Source organism: Dicentrarchus labrax, unplaced genomic scaffold (assembly GCF_905237075.1).
Source record: "Dicentrarchus labrax unplaced genomic scaffold, dlabrax2021, whole genome shotgun sequence".
NCBI lineage: Eukaryota > Metazoa > Chordata > Actinopteri > Moronidae > Dicentrarchus > Dicentrarchus labrax.
The window spans coordinates 31,982,338-32,000,521 of NW_026136711.1; the positions used below are offsets into that span (position 1 = coordinate 31,982,338).

Here is an 18,184-nt window from a genome sequence, read left to right on the forward strand (position 1 = left end):
CTTGATTTATGAGCTCAGTAAACGGTTTCCTAATGGGTTTATGGTCTCAATTACTAGTTTCAAGTCTTCAACTATACAGCATGATGTTCATTTTGTAAATTACAGTTCAATCTAGAGTAAATAGACGATAAAGCAGGGTATGCTTTTGGGCGTGTCTACCTTGTGATTGTCTTTCTCGGTGAGTCCGTCCAGCTCAACACACAAAACTCAGATCAAACTGTCAAACTAGGCAGTTCTGATCAAATATTAATCAAGATTCTGTTACTGCGTTGACTATTTTTCAATTAAAATCTGTTCAGAAACATATTTTAGTGAACTCTCTAGCTGTAATAAGAGATTGTGTGTGACTGCTCAACTTGCAGTACGTCACCTCAACTGACTCCGACAAAAGGTCATGGTAACGAGAATAAAGCCAAACTCTCGAGTCTTCAAAACTGAGTCAAAGTCCTGGTAGTAGCCGCTCACTGAGCTGCTGAGCCTGGTTCCATTGCTGGGTTGCCTGGTTCTGGTACACATTCCAGTGCTGCTTCCTTCCAGTATTCCCCCTGCTGGATCCCTCCCATCCCAGGCCTGAAAACCTCATCCTACTGGCTGTCAAAAGCTCCTGTGCTAGACAACACTCCCCGGTGTTCTGAGCTCCCAGTCTGGGCAGAATCAGCTCACAGACAAGCAGAATACAGCTATTTAGTACAAGTTTCAAAGCAATACAGAATAAATGCATTCAACCTCTCATTCAACCTTTTCAGTAACCGCTCATCTGTTGTTGGACGCTGAGCAGCTGCAGGAAAGTTGCTTCGTAGGTGGTTGTCAGAGGAGGAGAGACTTCTTCCCTTTTACTCATCCAGGCCAGATTTTCCTTCCAGTCCAACCTCATGATCATTCAGACTGCATAAACTCCAATGTAAGCAACAATCAAAAGGCCACAGTTCTTACTAAAATCTCATCATCATCATTTTCTTCATTACTGATCCTCAAAGGAAATGGGAAAATTCACCTGTTTATCTTAATGCAGCAATGGCTTACTGGAAATCAGTACTTAAAGGTCCCAGAAAATATGTTTGGTATCTGCCCAGAAGTCAGGCAGTGATTTTAAACTGAAGGCGCTTACTCCTAAATTGAATTTAATTTCATCAGTAACAAAACACAGGTGAAAAGAATAAATGATGGATTGGTGAAAAGAAAATGCTGGATAAACTTGAGACACTCCAGACACATATCCTATTACCATGATGTTTGGAAACAATTACAGAGCCCAGTTCTTTTAGAAAATTGCTGAGCCTTTTTTTTTTAAATTATTATTTTTTTGAGCAGTTTTCAAAAAGGTATATCTCAGTTAGAAACCAATGGGCTTAGACCTAATTCCCACAGACCAGTTAGGTCATAAAGTATGAGACATGGACTGGTCTTTTCCTGGGATTTGTCATTCCTTTAAGTATATGTGAATTCATATCACTTTCTTTGAATTCCAGTCAACAGCTAAGATTAAATCAAATGTTTTATATTGGCCCTTTGGTCGAGGCACTAAATAAAACAATAACACTGTTATTAGAACAACTTTATTTGTACAAGGTTTCATAAAATATTTGACCCATTGCAATAAAAGTATGATACTGCATGTTCATGTATTTCTGTGTAAAAAATAAAGCAATATATAAAATTGTTTGAGCAAACATATCTTATTTATGCATGCTAAAGCTCAACGTAAAATGCTATAAGCAGTACACCCTGTACGATTTTAAGAAAGTTCACTGTGGTGCAGTCCTTTTGTGATAAAGTGCTTTCATGCAGTGAATTTTAGGCAAAGTTACAAACCAAGGACTAGAAGTGATTCACCTCTCACAGTGTTCACTTGTGGTTTGCTTTAGCATGAAGTTTTGTTCCATTAGCTTGGAGCTGGGTTGGGCTGCGGCTGGCTGTTCAGCAGCGAGGGTTGCCCATTCGGCAGTAACAGACAGTCCTGAAGAGCCGACACTGACAGTAGCCACAGAAATCACAGCACACATTGCCTGGAGATTTACAACTTTCCCCCAAGGAAATGCAGTTAGCAGGAGGAGGAGGACGCTTCTTCACGAACTTGTTCTGAGAGAGAGAGACAGACAGTAACAATACATGGGATCATACTGTTTAAGGCACTTTTCTGCTCTTGTTGGAGCAGCAAGCAAAATAAGATCAAGCAGAAAAGTTAAAAAGAGAAAGATATAGATTTAACTGCAGTATGTGACAATGTAGAACATATTGATGATGATTCATGTGTTTTGAGTACAAATGCCAGTGTATATTGTGAGAGAAAATGAGACATGTTTTGAGCATGGGAGTTAATGTTTGGCTTTGGCAACCGTATTTAACTCAATTCAATTCAGTTTTATTTATATAGCACTAATTCATAACAAAAGTTATCTCAGGATGCTTTTCAAATAGAGCAGGTCTAGACTGTACTACTAGTTATTATCAGTCAGTATGTGTGACAAGATAATCTCTGTTCAAAAGGTCCACTCTAAGCTTTCGGCAGATTCTCACAGTCAAGACTATGATCAGGACCATGAAAAGCACGGGCAGAGTTGATATTATTCAAGGGACATATTTACTCATACTGTGTGTTATCAAATAATTTTGCAAGCATCACCATTATTTTGTTCTGTCATACCTTTTTTTGTTTCTTTGTTTTCTTGTTCTTCTTTGCTGATTTAGGCAACTCTGAAAGAGAATAAGGAAATAAAGAAGTTTAACAGCAGATAAAACTGCATCTATCAGCATACACAATAATAAACAGTACTGAATTGAATTCACGTAGACTCACTGTTGGGCGGAAACCTTTTATCTGCTTTTTTTATTTGTTAAATAACTGACTAACTGTCGTCAAAGTTGGTATTGTTGGTTTATAAAAACCCACAGACACATACAAAGAGTGACCAATAGCATTGGCAAAATAACATTAAAAATAATAAAATATAAGATCACAATGGGAGAGATTCTGTTTGAAAATATCCTACAAGCCTGCCCTATAGTGCTCAGAGGGCACAGAATCCAAATCTCACGAAGACACTTGTTTTGTCATTGACTTTGTATCAATACTTTTGTGGTGGAGGTTTGCCTGCCACAGATTAGTTTCTCTAGTTAGCTCACTACTAGCTTCCACTTTGTTTATTATGGTTGAACATGTGCAGGTTTGGTTCTAATAGTCTTGGCCTTTCAAAAAAGCAATTACTTATTTAATCACAACAAGGACTGCAATGCCAATGAGTCTTGTGACTTGGTTGTGCTTTCCTTAGTGCTCTTTTTAACTGTGCATGTACATTGGTGTTGCAGCCATGTTAATAGTGCTTTAAATTAATTGTCAAATATACAATACAAAAACAAAAAATTCCATGACTGTCAGATGGTCTGCAGCCTTGTGCATTTGTGTCTCGTCGTCACAAAACACCAGTATCGCCAGGGTAATATAAACCTGACCAGGAACATTATAAATGCCACATTATAAATAACATAAATTAGAAATTATAAAAGCAACTGACTAACTTACCTACAATAACTACAGGAGGTGGGGCTATCTCAAGGCTTTGGGACAAGGCATTAGATACAACAACCCTGTTGGTGGAGAGTCTGTCATCAGGGATCATATGGGCAGAGCCAAGGAAGTACTCTGTCGCAGCGAGGACAAAGAAGCCAAGCAACAGGACGGCATGCATCTTTCTGTGGAACAAAAGTAACAACATGGAGTTAATGTTTGTTTCTGTACCGTCAAGCATAACTGTTACAGCGAGAAAGTTCCAGTCATTATCTCAGTACGAGAAATCTTTTCTAACATTTGTTACCTTGATATCCAACCTAAGGTGATGTTAGGTCACCTTATTGCAGAGACCGTAGCGCTAGTGTTATCTATAGTTGTTCATATTCTAGTTGGACATGTAGTTTTGCATTTTATCATGACTACTTAGGATAAAGTTTCCAAAATTTGTGTCTATTTTTATAGCTATATTTATACTGAATTGAACCTAGTCCATTTATATCAAGTGCTACTATTACATTACAAACCTGCCGTTACCCTTTAAATGATATTGAAAAAAATATAACGCCAAGCTCCTTTTCCCCACAATCAACTGGTAGTGGAACCAAAACCAGGATGACCTCATCAGAGACCACTGTACTGTATATTTACTTTATATTGATGCCAACCTTTGCAGGAATCTTTTCAGTCTCATCCTGAAGTAGAAAAATATATTGTACTGTGTCATGGGAATGTGGTGCAGGTATACAGTGAATAATACAATTTATAACTTCTGATATTCACGTTTTTCTTTATTAGTAATAGCTTATTAAGTGTTTGCTGACCATGTTAATGTAATGTATTTCTTATTAGACTCAGCTGACGGCAGTGCCCTACAATGAGAATGCACACCGACTTCATGCAACTACTGCAGGTTATGAACAGTAAGTCAATAAGCTTCATCTTCTGGGCACAATGGATAACTACAACTTTGCACGGCAATCCATCCAATAGTTCTTAAAATATTTCAGTCTGCACCACACAACCAGTGGACCAACTCACAGCAATATGCTGCTAGCCCGGCTAGCATGGGTAAATCAACGACATGAAGACAAAGTTAAATTAGATAGTTAGGTAGAGGACGTTGCCAGACCACCAGCATGGCTAAGAAAACATTGCTGTCCTGGATATTTTTCATGAATCTCAACTCGTAGTATTGTTGTTTGTGGCTTCATGTTACACCCAATCAAAACAGTTTCATTTGATTATCTCAGGGCAATGTTCTGTTACTTTACAGCAGATTAAAAAAAATAGATAGAATAGGGACGTCATTGTCCAACACACTAAAAACCTGAATGTCTTATTCAGGACTCAGCATTATATCAACCATTCGTCTGCTTGGAATTTGGAAGCAGAATTACAGTGACAGACTTCTGCTGCTTTTTTAATTGTTCCAGTGTGTGTTGCCATCCACAAAATCCGCTTAATAAATGCCAGGTGGTGTTTTGTTGAAAAATAACCAGACCCTGATGCTTTTTGCAAATCTGACACAATACTTCTCAATTCTTGCTGTAGATAACTATGTGTTCATGCTTGTAACAAAGTTCTCCTTTTCTTGACATTTGTTGTCTGAGGATGATACTGCCATTGACGACATCAATGTTGCAGCCTGCGGGGTGCCTCAGACATTGTAGAAATGAACACTGATCTTGATCTTGCATGCAGCTGCTGAAAACTGGCAGCTTAAAATAGAAACATTTTTTCTGCTTTGACTGTCTTGTGCTGGCAACAACTGCAACGTTAAATCATGCATGATGTGACTGGTTAATTTTATTATGACTGCAATATCCAATCTGATTTCACATTTTGCCGTATCACCAAATAATGTCGTTTCATTTACTTTTGCTTTTTTTTATTTTTAGAACTGAAGTTGGAGGTGGGACAGTAGGAATCGTGTCGATGCTCAAGCTCCTCAGCACCCAAAAGGCTCAGGCCAATGGGTGCAGATCACCTGATGACATAATAAAGTGTTTAGTATGTAAAGAGCACAAATGCACAGGTAATGTTTGCGCTAGAGGTCTTCACGGGTCAATTTTAAAACGGTCTTAAACATTTTCTTCTAAAGATCTTCCCAAACCCATCATGGATAGATTACGACTGTCACTTTTATTCATAATTTGCCTGAACGAGGTCTGTTTTACGTGTAATCTCAAAATTTCTATTCTATAGGCGCAGTGTGATCCAGCAGAGGGCAATCCACACTCAGCTTGACCTATGACATGCCCTACAGACCTGTCAGTGACATTATGTTGACTTTGTACAAAGCAGATAACATTACGTTGCCACCCAAGCGAGACAGCCGAGCAAGGCACCACAGATGAATAAAGCAGTTTACAATCTCATCTTGACTGCTACTATTGGGCACACTCAGCTTCAGTAGGGCCCTTGCAAAAAAGCTTGTAAAAATGCCATCACAGATAAGAGAGCAAGTGTTATATGCACGGAAATGCAGCCCGTCGGTATGTATGAGGTTAGCCAGCCAGCTGCAACCCACCCACTAACGTTAAATTACTTCACCAGCTAAAGTGATCCATGATAATAACTTAATATAATGACAAATGGTGTTGATTTAAGTCAACAATAAATGATAACTGTATATAGCAAAGGTATATATCTAACAATTTTGCTACCTTAGCTAGCTAACTAAACAACTAAAATCCCAATATCACAATATATTTCACAGGCTTTGCAGTAATGTTGGCGTTAACTTGTTGCCACTTCAATGCACGCCCACGGCAGTGACGTAACTGTAATTTCCACTTCAAATTGGTCTATAGCCCTGTGTGTATATATACTAGGCTATTACAAATATTATCTCTGCAGTGGAGACATGAAACAGTTTTATCCAATGTCAAAACAGAGTTAACATTCATAATGTTTTTCAGTCTGCACTAGAACTCCAACTGCAGCAACAGCCACAAAATGTCAGTGCTGTATACAGCAACATGTGAGAAACTCTTTCTGCTGCCTTTCTTTCACTGATCAAATGCTAATTAATCGTAATAACTGTGGGATTAAGCTCAGCAGAGGGCTTCGGCACTGTGGGAAGTGTAGCGCGAGCTGCTGGGCAGGGTTACTACTTTAAAGCCAATAAAAAGGTTGAGCCAGGCTGTGGTATTTCTTTCACCTGTTTTTTCTGCTGTTTCAGACTGTTGGAGCACCACATCGTTTTTCAGTCTCTTAGTCTTACTCCTTTTCTCCCTACTAAGAAGCTGTGATCTTCACCCAGACTTTTATTGTAATTTTGAATTATTATTGTCTGTGATTTACAAAGGCATACTTATTAAAAAAGCCACAACAAGAAGTTGTGATGAAGTCATTTTTCATGTTCATAGTCTTAGATAGACATAGATGTCGTATGTCACTACTAATCTGACAAAAACAACAAAAAAATGACAAAAACTGAGACATACTGTGAATGTATTTATTCACTCAACATTCTGATACATTTTTTCACGACAACTTTGAAATGAAGTTACGGCTGCATAATTAATAGCAATACAATCGCAATCGCATGGCTTAGTGCAATATCCAAATCAGTGTAGCTGCAATTCTTTTTTGATAAAGGTTAAACGTGAGACAAAACAGCATTAAATAAAATACTGTAGTGCTGCAGAGGGCCACTGGCCTACAAAGCTTGTTCTCCAGATTTAAGATGTTAAATGCAGATGTCACGTCATCATGATTTTAATAGTTTGATCAGTGAAAAAATTTGATTTTTGGTGGAGAAAGCATCATTCCCACACTAATCGTGAATCATATCGCTATAGCAATATATGTCATAATAATTTCAATATGATGTTTTTACCATACCGTTCTGTATCTGAAGCTGACCACTGTCACTGTGAAACAGACCAAACTCTTTACTGCACCTGTAGCCCTCAGGAGTTTAAAAAAAATCGACTTTGGTTGGAGTGTCACCGAAGCGTGAAGCAGTTCCTTTGAAATCAGTGGAAGCATCAAGCAAGAATGTCACACATACTGTATTTGTCAAATAGCACCTCAATCCACCTTGATACATCTCCTGTGCAGCGTCTGGTTTTGACTTTAAAGGATCAACAGAGGATCAGAGTGGCTGTTTTTCATGTGGTTTTGGGAACCCTGCTTTAGTGCATTGATCCATTTCAAAGCGAAATGATTTAAAGAGGTAAAAACTCAGTGGGGAAGTTAGCAGGCAATAAAAACTTGCAGATGTTGGTCAAAACTCTACTTGCTCTACATGCTGCTGTCCAGATATGAGACTATAAACAGTGCAGGGAGAAGAAGATAGCTCATTCTCAGTAGAACCAGCCCAAGCAAATTGCAGACTAAGGTGTAGATATACCTGCTCATCTTTTGACCCCACAAATCACCAGATGAATGCTTATTGGCAAACAAATCTGTTTATGTGACTAGAGAAAATCTTGTCTAGGCTTGATTCATCAGTCTCTGTTGTTTCTCCTCAATCCCAACTCAGATGTGATATTTACCAATTAGTTTGAGGAGCAAAAGCTGTGGGGAGTCTCATTTCAATTCCGATCTGGACCACATATACAAGAGCAGTGAACGTCTCACCAACAGCACTCTGTGTGCATTGCATAAATCAGGGACAGGCCTCCCTGATTTATGAAATTTTAATCTCTATAATTCCCAGTGCTTTGTAAAACTTTTAATCACATTGCAGCAGAGGTGTGAATTAATCTTCTCTATGTTTGGCTGATTCAATCATGATGCAACTAACACATCATGGGCGAGATGACCACTGAAACTCTGCAAGGTGTATGCAGCACACTGTCGTGAGGACAAACTAATTATGAGCTACAAGGAAGACAGTTAGAAAGTTAATATATTTAACAATGAAATGCTGCCTTTGTAAGCTTGAAGGGAGACACAAGTCTGCATCATGCTGCCAGAAAGAAAAGGCAGAAAGGAGAAAAGGAAAGTAGTAATTCTGAGCTGAAACACTGTGACACTGTTAATGTCTGCAACCTCAGGCTGCAGCAAGTGGAAGCCAACTCTGGGACAGAAAAATATAATGTTCTCTTATTGGGAAAAATACAGCTGTCACTGACTTCTGGTGTAGTGGTTATGTGGTGCTGAATGGAGAGCTCCTGTTAAGTGCAGTTTACACAAATCTCTTAACATGCTGCAGTATTCTATGTCACTGTGCTATGACATATCGTTGTCTTTGGCAACACTGACGCTGCGAGCCTTAGTGCTCAATTCTGATTTGTTGCTCAGGTCAGATTTTTTGTTTTGTTTGGCTGTTCAAATTATTTTATTATAACAGGTCATGGCCTTCATGCACAAAAGAGCAATAACAAAGACGTCACATGCAGCACGCTGACGTACCGAAGCAACATGGGGGCCACTGCAGTCAGTGTTTACGAGTCATTTATAAGTTGATGTGCAGGGGAAGCTGGAAAATTTGTGAACAGATGACAGTGAGGACAAAGAGAGACACATTTTGATTTATAGCTTTTTGTGGAGCAATGGCTGCTACTGTACGTAGGTGTGTGTGGATGTGGAGTCAGAGCAAACACAGGCGGGTTATGTTCGGGACATAATAGTCCTCTCTTTGCAGTGGTTGAGTGGCAGAAAGTCATTATTGCTGCATCTTTAGTTTGGACTGCACTCTTTGACTCTTGTTGTTGTTTTTAATAGTTACAGCACAGCAGCAGTGAACCACTAACATGGTGGTTTAACATAGAGGGGTGACCCACAGTGTCTGTAGATAAAAAGTTCTCATTCTAAGGTAATGAGAACATAACCGTTCTTATATTCAGGTGAATATAAACAAATGAAAACATATCTATGTATATTGTATTTAATTTCTGTCAGATCCTCCTAAATGTTACACACTGGACGTTTAACTGATCAACAACATTAAGAAATTAGAAATTCAGGTACATTGCATATGAAACACGCACACACACCCGTCCCACAAAAAGAATGCTTTTGGCAAAAAGTGAAATTCCTCATTCTAATAATAAAAAATAAATGGGATTCAGCTGATATGAAAATTGTAAAAACGTTTACAGCATATTAAACTCCTCATTCCTTTCTCCTCTGATCACATTCTCCGTTGGTCATTTTATTGGTAGTGTGAAGTACATGAGAGCACATAGTGACATCAATGTTTCCACTAACGACTGTAAATCATCTGATTATTTGAAAACTGGCAATCATTAGCCTCGATTATGTGCTCTCAGTTAAAAAGGAGAGAAAAGGATTGCAGCTGTGCTCAATAGGGGCATAGTTAGGTGTGCTCTTATTAAATTACAGTGAAGAAAGTAGGTGAATACAGACCTTGGCAGCAGAACAACCAAACAGATGGTATTAATTCAAACAAATGTGTCTCTAAATAATTGGCTCTCGCCATCAAACAGCAGTTTTCATACTGGTGTAATAACTCTAATGCTATTACCAATAAAAGGGATAGAAAGAACATTTAAACATGCATATAAGTTGCTGATCAGTTATAAGGAGGTAAATATGTGAGTAATTAAAAAAAAATACGTTATAAAAGGAAAATTAAACTTTATTTTAACAGTCTGACCAAGATACCAGTTCCTACATCAAAGACGGTCAGTGTACAAGTTTCTGACTATACCAAGACAAAACATCTGACATGCACCGGGGAGATATTAATCCATCTCATATTTTCTGAAGAAATGTCTCTAGCAAACTGCAGTGGAACTGGAGAAAGACTAACATCAGAGCGTCCCAGCGGCCTGGTTCTCATTTTGAAATAATTTTGCAGTAATTTTCATGTCCATGGAAGTTGGCTATAAACGCATTGGGGTTCCTTTTTGAATTGATCTCTGTTGCAGAGATTGTTGGCTCCACTTTCACACACAGGCCTGTTTTACATCCTGTGCTTTTTAAATTTTTTTTATCTGTCTTTTAAACAGTTTATCAAAAAACACGCTTTGAGCTGCAATATTTCACACCACGACTTTGGTTTTCAACGGAACTGAACTTCTCTGAGTGAAACAGAACTGAAGACAGCAAAATACATTTATGTAAATTAATTAAAACATAAGAAATCTTTAGATTATTTTTTAAAATTGGTTGGAAATTAGTACAAAAATAGACCTATTGGGACAGTGGTGACACAAGACTATTAAAACAATGATTTTAGATTTTAAAAATGTTCCAACTTTTATGTTTCTACATTAGAGTGATTAACTTTACTATTCATTCAAAAATCATTACAAGATACCAACTAATAAACTAAAAACAAATTCAAATCATTGAATTTAATCTTTATTTTTTAAACGTTAAAACTTTAAATATGACAACACGTTTTCATTTGTATAATCCAGCGGAGGATCGAACAACAACATAGAAAGATGGAAAGCTCTATCATATTACCAGGTCTCTCACTTTAAAAGAAAATACTGGCTTCAAAATATATTGTGACCTAATAACACCGTAAATAAACTTTAAAGGAAGTGCAGAATAAAAAGATCAAACCTGTGACCTCGTTCTCTCCACAAAGAAACTCATACCTAAACAACAAAATATTTCTGTGTCATGTGACCAGGGGTTAGTCTGGGATGATAGGTCTCAACGTGTCTCCATACTTTACAAAATCCTTGTTTTTTCACAGCAGTTTAACAGTTTCGGTTTGATTTTCTCTGTTAAATCTCTCTCAACAGTGACTCCTCTGACAGTCTGGTGGCCAAAATCCAGAAGAGAGAGAAGAAATTGATCACACAATTACAATTATGTTAATGTAGTAATGATGCAAAAACATGCTCTACATTCCTCTATTAAGGAATAAAAATACAGCAATTAGATGTTTTAGTTAATTAACTATGGACAATAAACAACATCATAATGTTTTAATTGCTGTATTCTTCTATGAAGCATAAAGGTTACAAAAACAACTCTTTTCTGATTACGACTGTGGACACACAAACTGCAGGTCTTCATCATCTTTCAAACCATCCAAACAAAGATCTTATTTTGAGAGTTTTTTAAAAATGTGCCACCAAAAATCTACATTTTGAGTATCAAGCACTCACCCCGTGTTTGTATCGTGCTCCTTCATGGAGGACGGCAGCTGTCTGCTTTGATTTACAGCAGTTCCAATGGATTCCAAGGACGACACACTTTCACGTCCAAATACACATAAACTGTCAAAAAGTCCAAAGACTTCCCCTCTTGCAACATAATCCACTTTTCCACTGTTGATCCGTTGTTCAGTATGTTCCAAACACTCACCAAAATATGGCTCAATACCAAGCTTTTTGTCAGCACATTGTGTTAATCAGAGCTTGTTTGGTGAAAACAGCTGGCTGCTGCTGCAGGAAACAGGTTGATGAGAGTTGCAGAGTTGAGAGATACTTCTCTGTTGGTTCCTATGCTCATATTACAGTCATTTGATTTAATATCGGTTAATGGGCGTCATTAAATATTAGAAACAAAAACAAGCACAAATTAAATAATAATGCCCGTTATCTCTGAATGTCTATAACCAGAATCCTGAGGTGTTCAGGGACTGTGTGAAGGTTTCTGGCTCCGTTATTCAGGGCACCCCTCGGGAGGACTATAAAATGCCTTTTCAGAAATTTGCAGTATTTCACATTTTCAACTAGAAAACCAGCTGAAAATCCCCAAAAGTTCAAATTTATTGATGCTGTAGCCTCGGATAACCTTAAATGTGAAAACAATGTTTACTAAATTTTTAAGCTCATGAGAGATTTTTTTTTTTTTTTTTTTTTTTTTAAAGTTCAAACAATTTTTCCTTTTCATGGGAAGTTTTGGTGCAGTTTTCCACCAGCTGTGGAAAGTGTTCGAACCGTCTCTGTCACAGTTTTATTTGGTAGCCTGCCCACCACTCTCTAAGATTAATGGTTGAAAAATGATGATCACATCGTCTGGAAAGAGAAAACCTTTGATTTATATCTCAGAAGAAATACATTCAGTAAGACTGTTTTTATTTTATTTATTATTTTTCAAATTTTCAAGTTATTATTTTTCATGTATTTTATATTTTATATGTTTTTGTTGTTACTTTATATTTTTTATAAATGGTAATTTGTGTATTTCAATGTTTTATTTATGAAACAAAAGAAGGTTTTATTGTTATTTGACGTGTTAAATGTTAAATGTCCAGCACTACGAGCATAATAATATATAATATAATAACATAAGTGTATTTTATGGTACACTAACGGTAGTTTATATTTTATTTCTCTATATTTTGTCATTTAATGTGTTTTTATTGCTATATATATTTGTTTCTTATAAAAACCCATCTAGGGACTAGCACTGTTAACAATTAGGTAAGGCTATAAATGTTTTTAGGCTACTCAGCATTTTTTAAACCTACGCAAGTAAAAGCACCAGGTTAATAAAGAGTATTACCGATTACGTGATTACTACTGCAGTTATGAAGGAAACGTTAATGTTGAAGTTGGCATTACGTTAGTGTCACTGCTTTCTAAAGCACACCAGTTTAAAAGCCAGACCACTCTGGTATGATCAGGTAATGTCATTATAACAACATCCAAGATTAATGTTACATTAAAACATAGCTAACATTAGCTAGCTCTCTACATTTTCACCTACAGTGTGTGCAACTGTCGGCCGTAAACGAGTGAATGATGGGAGCCGGCTCATATCTGAGAGCGGACTGTGTTTAATAAATGGATACACAACAGAATAATACACACGCTGTGCGTTAGGCACCAGGTGCAGGGGGGTCACCAAAACAATTATATACAGGGTGCAGCACATTCTTACTACGTCATTTATGGTCGCACTTCTCTGTCTCTCTCCTCTGCAGGACTGAGGACAGGACCCAGCTCCACACACACAAACACACACACAAACACACACACACACACACACAAAGCAGAGAGCGGTGCAGTTTGACTTGATGACAACTCAGGTACAAAGTAGAAAAAGTAGAAAAAATGTCACCTGCTCTGCAGTTGCTGTTACAAACACATGTTAATCTAATTATGATTTAGGATAAAGCTATAAGGAAAGCTGTGTGTAGTCTGTTATATTAGTTTGCCACCAATATAAGAGGGCAAGAGGAAGGAATATTATTTATTTTTTAGATTTGTTTCCACTATTACTAGTAGTAGTAGTATTGAGTTTATATCGTGACTTTGCTGTTGTTTCTGCTCTAGAAACAATATTTAGTCGGAATAAATTTATAAATGGATTCTAATGTCAGAGTGTGATATGAAAAACTATGATCTGTGTGGGTTTTTAAATAAATACTAAAACGATAATAGTGTAAAGTTATTTGAAACTGCATAGTTTTTAGTCAGATAGAATTAAAATTGGCCAGCAGCGGCCCTGCATATTTGTTCAATACAATCCAGAAACGTCTCACTTTGGTAGTTACATTAAGACCTAAGCATGGTGAGACTTTAGTATGTAAAACATAGTTTAATATAAATAAAACTATAGGCTACATGTATAACAGTGATTGATCTCTTGACATTATTTATTTAAAATTACGGTATTCTGGAAATTATAAGGTTTAATATAATTACGTCGCACAATTTAAATGGTACATTTGGCCACGTACCAATCATAGGTCAAAATATTGCTAAATTTGGCTGAATTATAAAAGAAATGGTAGTAAATGAAGGGCCGTTCTTATTGCTGTGGTGAGCAGAAATAAACAGGATCACTGAACAGAGACAGAATTCCCATCACTAGCACGGAGGTTAGAGGAGGAGTTTTTAAAAGACTCTGAGATGTCAGTGGTTGTTTTGGAGGAATGGCAAGCACTTCATGTAACTGATCTCGTAAAAAGTGCAAAGCTGACCACTTCCTGCTTCACAATCCAAGAAGCCAAAGAAGAAGTCAAAGGTCAAAGCCTGGATAATGACTCAACCTTTCCTTTTTGTCGGGACCCATTGGAAGTGAGCCGATTTCCTCCGTCAGTTATCTCTGTTGTTCAGTGAGGCAGTTTTAAAGGAAAGACGAGATACTGGGGGGACGACTTCATGATATTATCTGACATCTGCTCCGCTTTCATCTGTTAGTGGTTCCACAGGTAGACATCAATCACTCTAATCAGCAAAGTATAATTCCTTCCGCTTTCCTCGTTGGGAAAAGAGTATATCAGTGTCATCTGATGTTCACTTGAAATTGAAATACTTAAAACTGCTGCTGTTTATTAAGTAAAAATGCTAGAACGTAAGATAATATCGATTAATTGGACACAGTGTTAATAAAATGTCATGTCATCCAGCATATTAAAGCAACCATCCCACACGGCAAACTATTTCATTTCTCATGTGTCTGGATTTCTAACACACTCTGCAGAGTTTTTAACTGACTGACTGAGGGGTGGAAGAAAACGACTGGAGTGATGACTTTGTTACTGCTGTTTTCACTTAATTTCACAGACCATCTTCCATTTAAGGGCACTGGACGACATGTCAAAAGAAAAGTCACTTTAGCGATCTGCTCAACACAGTTAGCGTGTGTTAACCATGACTGTGCTTCACCGTCTGTGTGAACTAGTGGACTGACCCTGCGAGAGATTTTCTCCAATCATTTCACAAATTAATCTTTAATATCTGACCATTGCTGTCTGGTAAATAAAAAAACAAAAATTCCTCTTTACAATGGGTGAGCCAATCCACCATGCTCGCGTGTGGCCGCTAATTGAGACATTTTTCCTGACAAACGTCTGATTGAGACATTTGTCAGCGCAAACGTTACACAACAAATACACAACAGGAGGGTTTAAATTCACTTAGGTTGCAGGGTTGCTGTTGCCTTATTTTTTTATAGTCAACGAATTCCATGAAAGGACTAAAACAAACATGTTAGTCCATCTCTCAAAGCGTTCTGACTTCCCTACGCTGTCTGCGATAAATCCATTGGTTCCTACCGAAGACGTACCTCTTTAAAACGGCTCACAAATATAGTTTTATTTTCAATAAAGTGCTCTGTAATTTCCTACAGCAGCTGGCCACTGTACTTTTTAGCAAACGTTACTGAAACAGTAATAGTCCGCTCAACACGAACACAGTGGTGCAGTACAAAACACACACACACACACACACACACACACACACACACAGACAAAATCAGGAAGCGGGATCTTGTATCACTAATGCACTTAAATAAACAGACTATAATCCCTGAATTATTACAAAGCATGCTGCACATATACTTAGATTTCACAGAAACGAGGTTACTATATGAAAACATGTCCAATTTCCTGTCTAACGTTATTATTCAGAGTGACCTGGTTTTCTTAAGCGTGCTGATACATAAGGAAAAGAGTGCACAGGAAAACAACCCCACTGTCAGAAACTGAACTCACGTTACAGGCTTCACTGTATGCAGTACAAATACAGTATAACGGAATTAAAATCTCACACGTTACGTTACGTTACAGCCCGTTCATTTCCAGAATGTTAAGATCACAACAAAGGATGAAACGTATCTTTACAAGACAGTCTTAACTTGTATCTGTTTTCTACGTGGAGAGCGTAAGAAGCAGTGTTGAGAAAGTATTTCACATCTGGACATAATTGCTCAAGGGTCAGAGGAAGATTATATCTATTCTCAGGGTTATCTGATCCTCTGAATCCTCCTCGTTAAATGCCAATGCTGAAATCTAAGCTTAAATTGTGCTCAGAATCAGCTACTAACAAAATGTTAAACACGTGTTTCAGTCATCCGAGTGTGTTAATAGCAGATAAGTGGCTGGATGATGCGGCTTAGGGATTGTTTTTTCTTTCTTCACCTCAAGGCCTCAGCGGGATGAGACCCTGGAGGAAAAGCAGTGATCGGATCTCTGAGGGACGACTTCAATCAACCATCAAGTTGCTGATTGAAGTTCTGCTCTTTACCCAGAATTCCCCATGAACAACAAACGCCATGTAACACAGGTTTACACCAACAGTAAAGTTACATACAGAGTTTAAGGCACTGTCAGTGACCGTTATTGTGTATTAAGCCATTTATACATTTTATCACCATTACTGTCATTATTATGCAATATAGAAAAAGTTTTAATTGTATATATTATATATATTTTACAGATAAATCCTTAATTACCCTTATATTATTATTTTATATTATTATTTTATGAGGTCGGTTACATTATGCACTATACTTAAAGCTCATAAAACGAGACACGATGTAAATATTATTTGGGATCTAATGAATTTCAACTGCTGTTATCTGAAGCTTAAAAAGACCTCTTATTGAAAAGGCAAATTTCGGTGCAAATTTTTAACTCGTGCAGATTAAGGAGGATTTTCTGATAACGGACCGAGATCGTAGTCGATAGATGGAGCCCTGACAGCGTCTGTGCTTTGCCTTCAAACAGGAATCAGGAAAAACGCGCTTGTGTTGTCTGACATTATTACTTCACGCTGTAGTAAAAGTAAATACATGTAAAGGCGTGAAAAAGAGACTTCACTTCAATTGGCATTTACAGTAGATGTTTATGTAAACAGTTACGGTGCTCAGCCAAAATTTACAGCCTCATCGACCTCCTTCTTTCTCTCGATGAGCCTCAAATGCGCCAAAACATCGATCCAAACATCGGACGTATTGAACAAAACGGCTTCATTTCGGCTTATCAGTGATTCATTTGTTTTTTATCATTGGGCCCAGATTTTTATTTCAACCGTGTAATGTACACTTTACAGGCCACAGCTGGGGAAATCCTTTCACAGCAGCTGGCACAACTAAGGTAAAACTGTTGAGGAATGCTTTAACAAGCTCACACAGGATGATTTCCACTACTTTCAGCTTTTTCTCTGACATACAAGATTAAGGCATGAGGACCATAAAAGAGGTATGTTTTCTCATACATTCTCCGAGCGCTTGAACCTTACGTGTTGTTCTTTCCTCGCCGTTTATTTGCAGCGCTTAACCCATTTCCTGGAACTATTTGAACATGACAAGATAGGATGAAAATTTCTCTTTGCCTTACCTGTGGTTCCCGGGCCAGCTGTCTGTCAGTCTGTCACGCTCTCAGTTTTCTCGCTTTCTCGCGTTTCTACAGTGTGCTGCTCTCCGTTCTCCTTTCCCCCCCTTTTGCTTTCTTGCTACACGTCTTTATTTCTCTGCCTCTTTGGTCCTCCACTCTCATTTCCTTTCCTCCCTCCCTTTTTCCACACTTCACCTCTAATTTTTTGGTTTCTTTCTCAGAGTATCTTCTTTTTTTGCTTTGTTTCACTTCTTCTCACTCACTGCCTCACTGTTTCCCTTGCCTCTGTTTCTTTCTCTCTGGATACGTTTTTTTTTCTTTTTTTATCCCCCTCTCCTCTGTTTCTTCTTTTATCCCTGCTTAAGTAGCAGTACCTTGCCCTGCTGCTGGTAATGAAGACATACCGGGAGGTTTGGACTGGAGGCGGGACCAGCGCTGCAGTGGGTTGGGGGATGGGAAAGGTCAAATTATGCAGAGGATGGACAGATAAATGTGAACCAGACCCTCTTGTGAAGTGTTGTTTCTGCTAAGTGTTGCCAATATCAGAGGCCAACAACAGCCTCATATTCCTTTCACCTGTCACTGATGTTATTCACTTATTTTGAGACTGAGTTTGTCCTTTTCTGTAAATCCACTTTCCTTCAATCTGCCTTGGTTGGTTTGTTTGTGATTTCTTTTCCCAGAATGCCACTCTGGACATACATAAGCTTCGTCCCAATTCC

At 37.9% G+C, this 18,184-nt stretch overlaps 1 protein-coding gene across 2 annotated transcripts; it reads right to left on the minus strand.

Moving 5' to 3' along the window:
- Positions 1 to 1,540: 1,540 nt before the first annotated feature.
- Positions 1,541 to 17,857, minus strand: asip1 (agouti signaling protein 1). Of its 2 annotated transcripts, none has more exons than XM_051413826.1 (4): positions 17,466 to 17,857; positions 3,521 to 3,690; positions 2,645 to 2,694; positions 1,541 to 2,079 (listed from the first exon to the last, which is right to left on the minus strand). In XM_051413826.1, exons 2-4 carry the CDS (start codon positions 3,684 to 3,686, stop codon positions 1,918 to 1,920), a joined length of 378 nt encoding a protein of 125 aa, XP_051269786.1. In that variant the 5' UTR covers positions 3,687 to 3,690; positions 17,466 to 17,857; the 3' UTR covers positions 1,541 to 1,917. The 2 variants fall into 2 exon arrangements, with proteins under 2 accessions (XP_051269786.1, XP_051269785.1); XM_051413825.1 differs by lacking the exon at positions 17,466 to 17,857 and adding an exon at positions 11,557 to 11,682.
- Between the last annotated feature and the right edge of the window lie 327 nt (positions 17,858 to 18,184).

Bases quoted from the DNA above. Each gene is read 5' to 3' on its own strand.
- asip1 (XM_051413825.1), bottom strand. From the start codon at position 11,582: ATGAAGGAGCACGATACAAACACGGG. The intron at 3,691-11,556 runs GTGAGTGCTTGA...TTTGTTCCACAG, and splicing joins GAGCACGATACAAACACGGG to AAAGATGCATGCCGTCCTGT. The intron at 2,080-2,644 runs GTATGACAGAAC...TCTCTCTCTCAG, and splicing joins AAACAAAGAAACAAAAAAAG to AACAAGTTCGTGAAGAAGCG.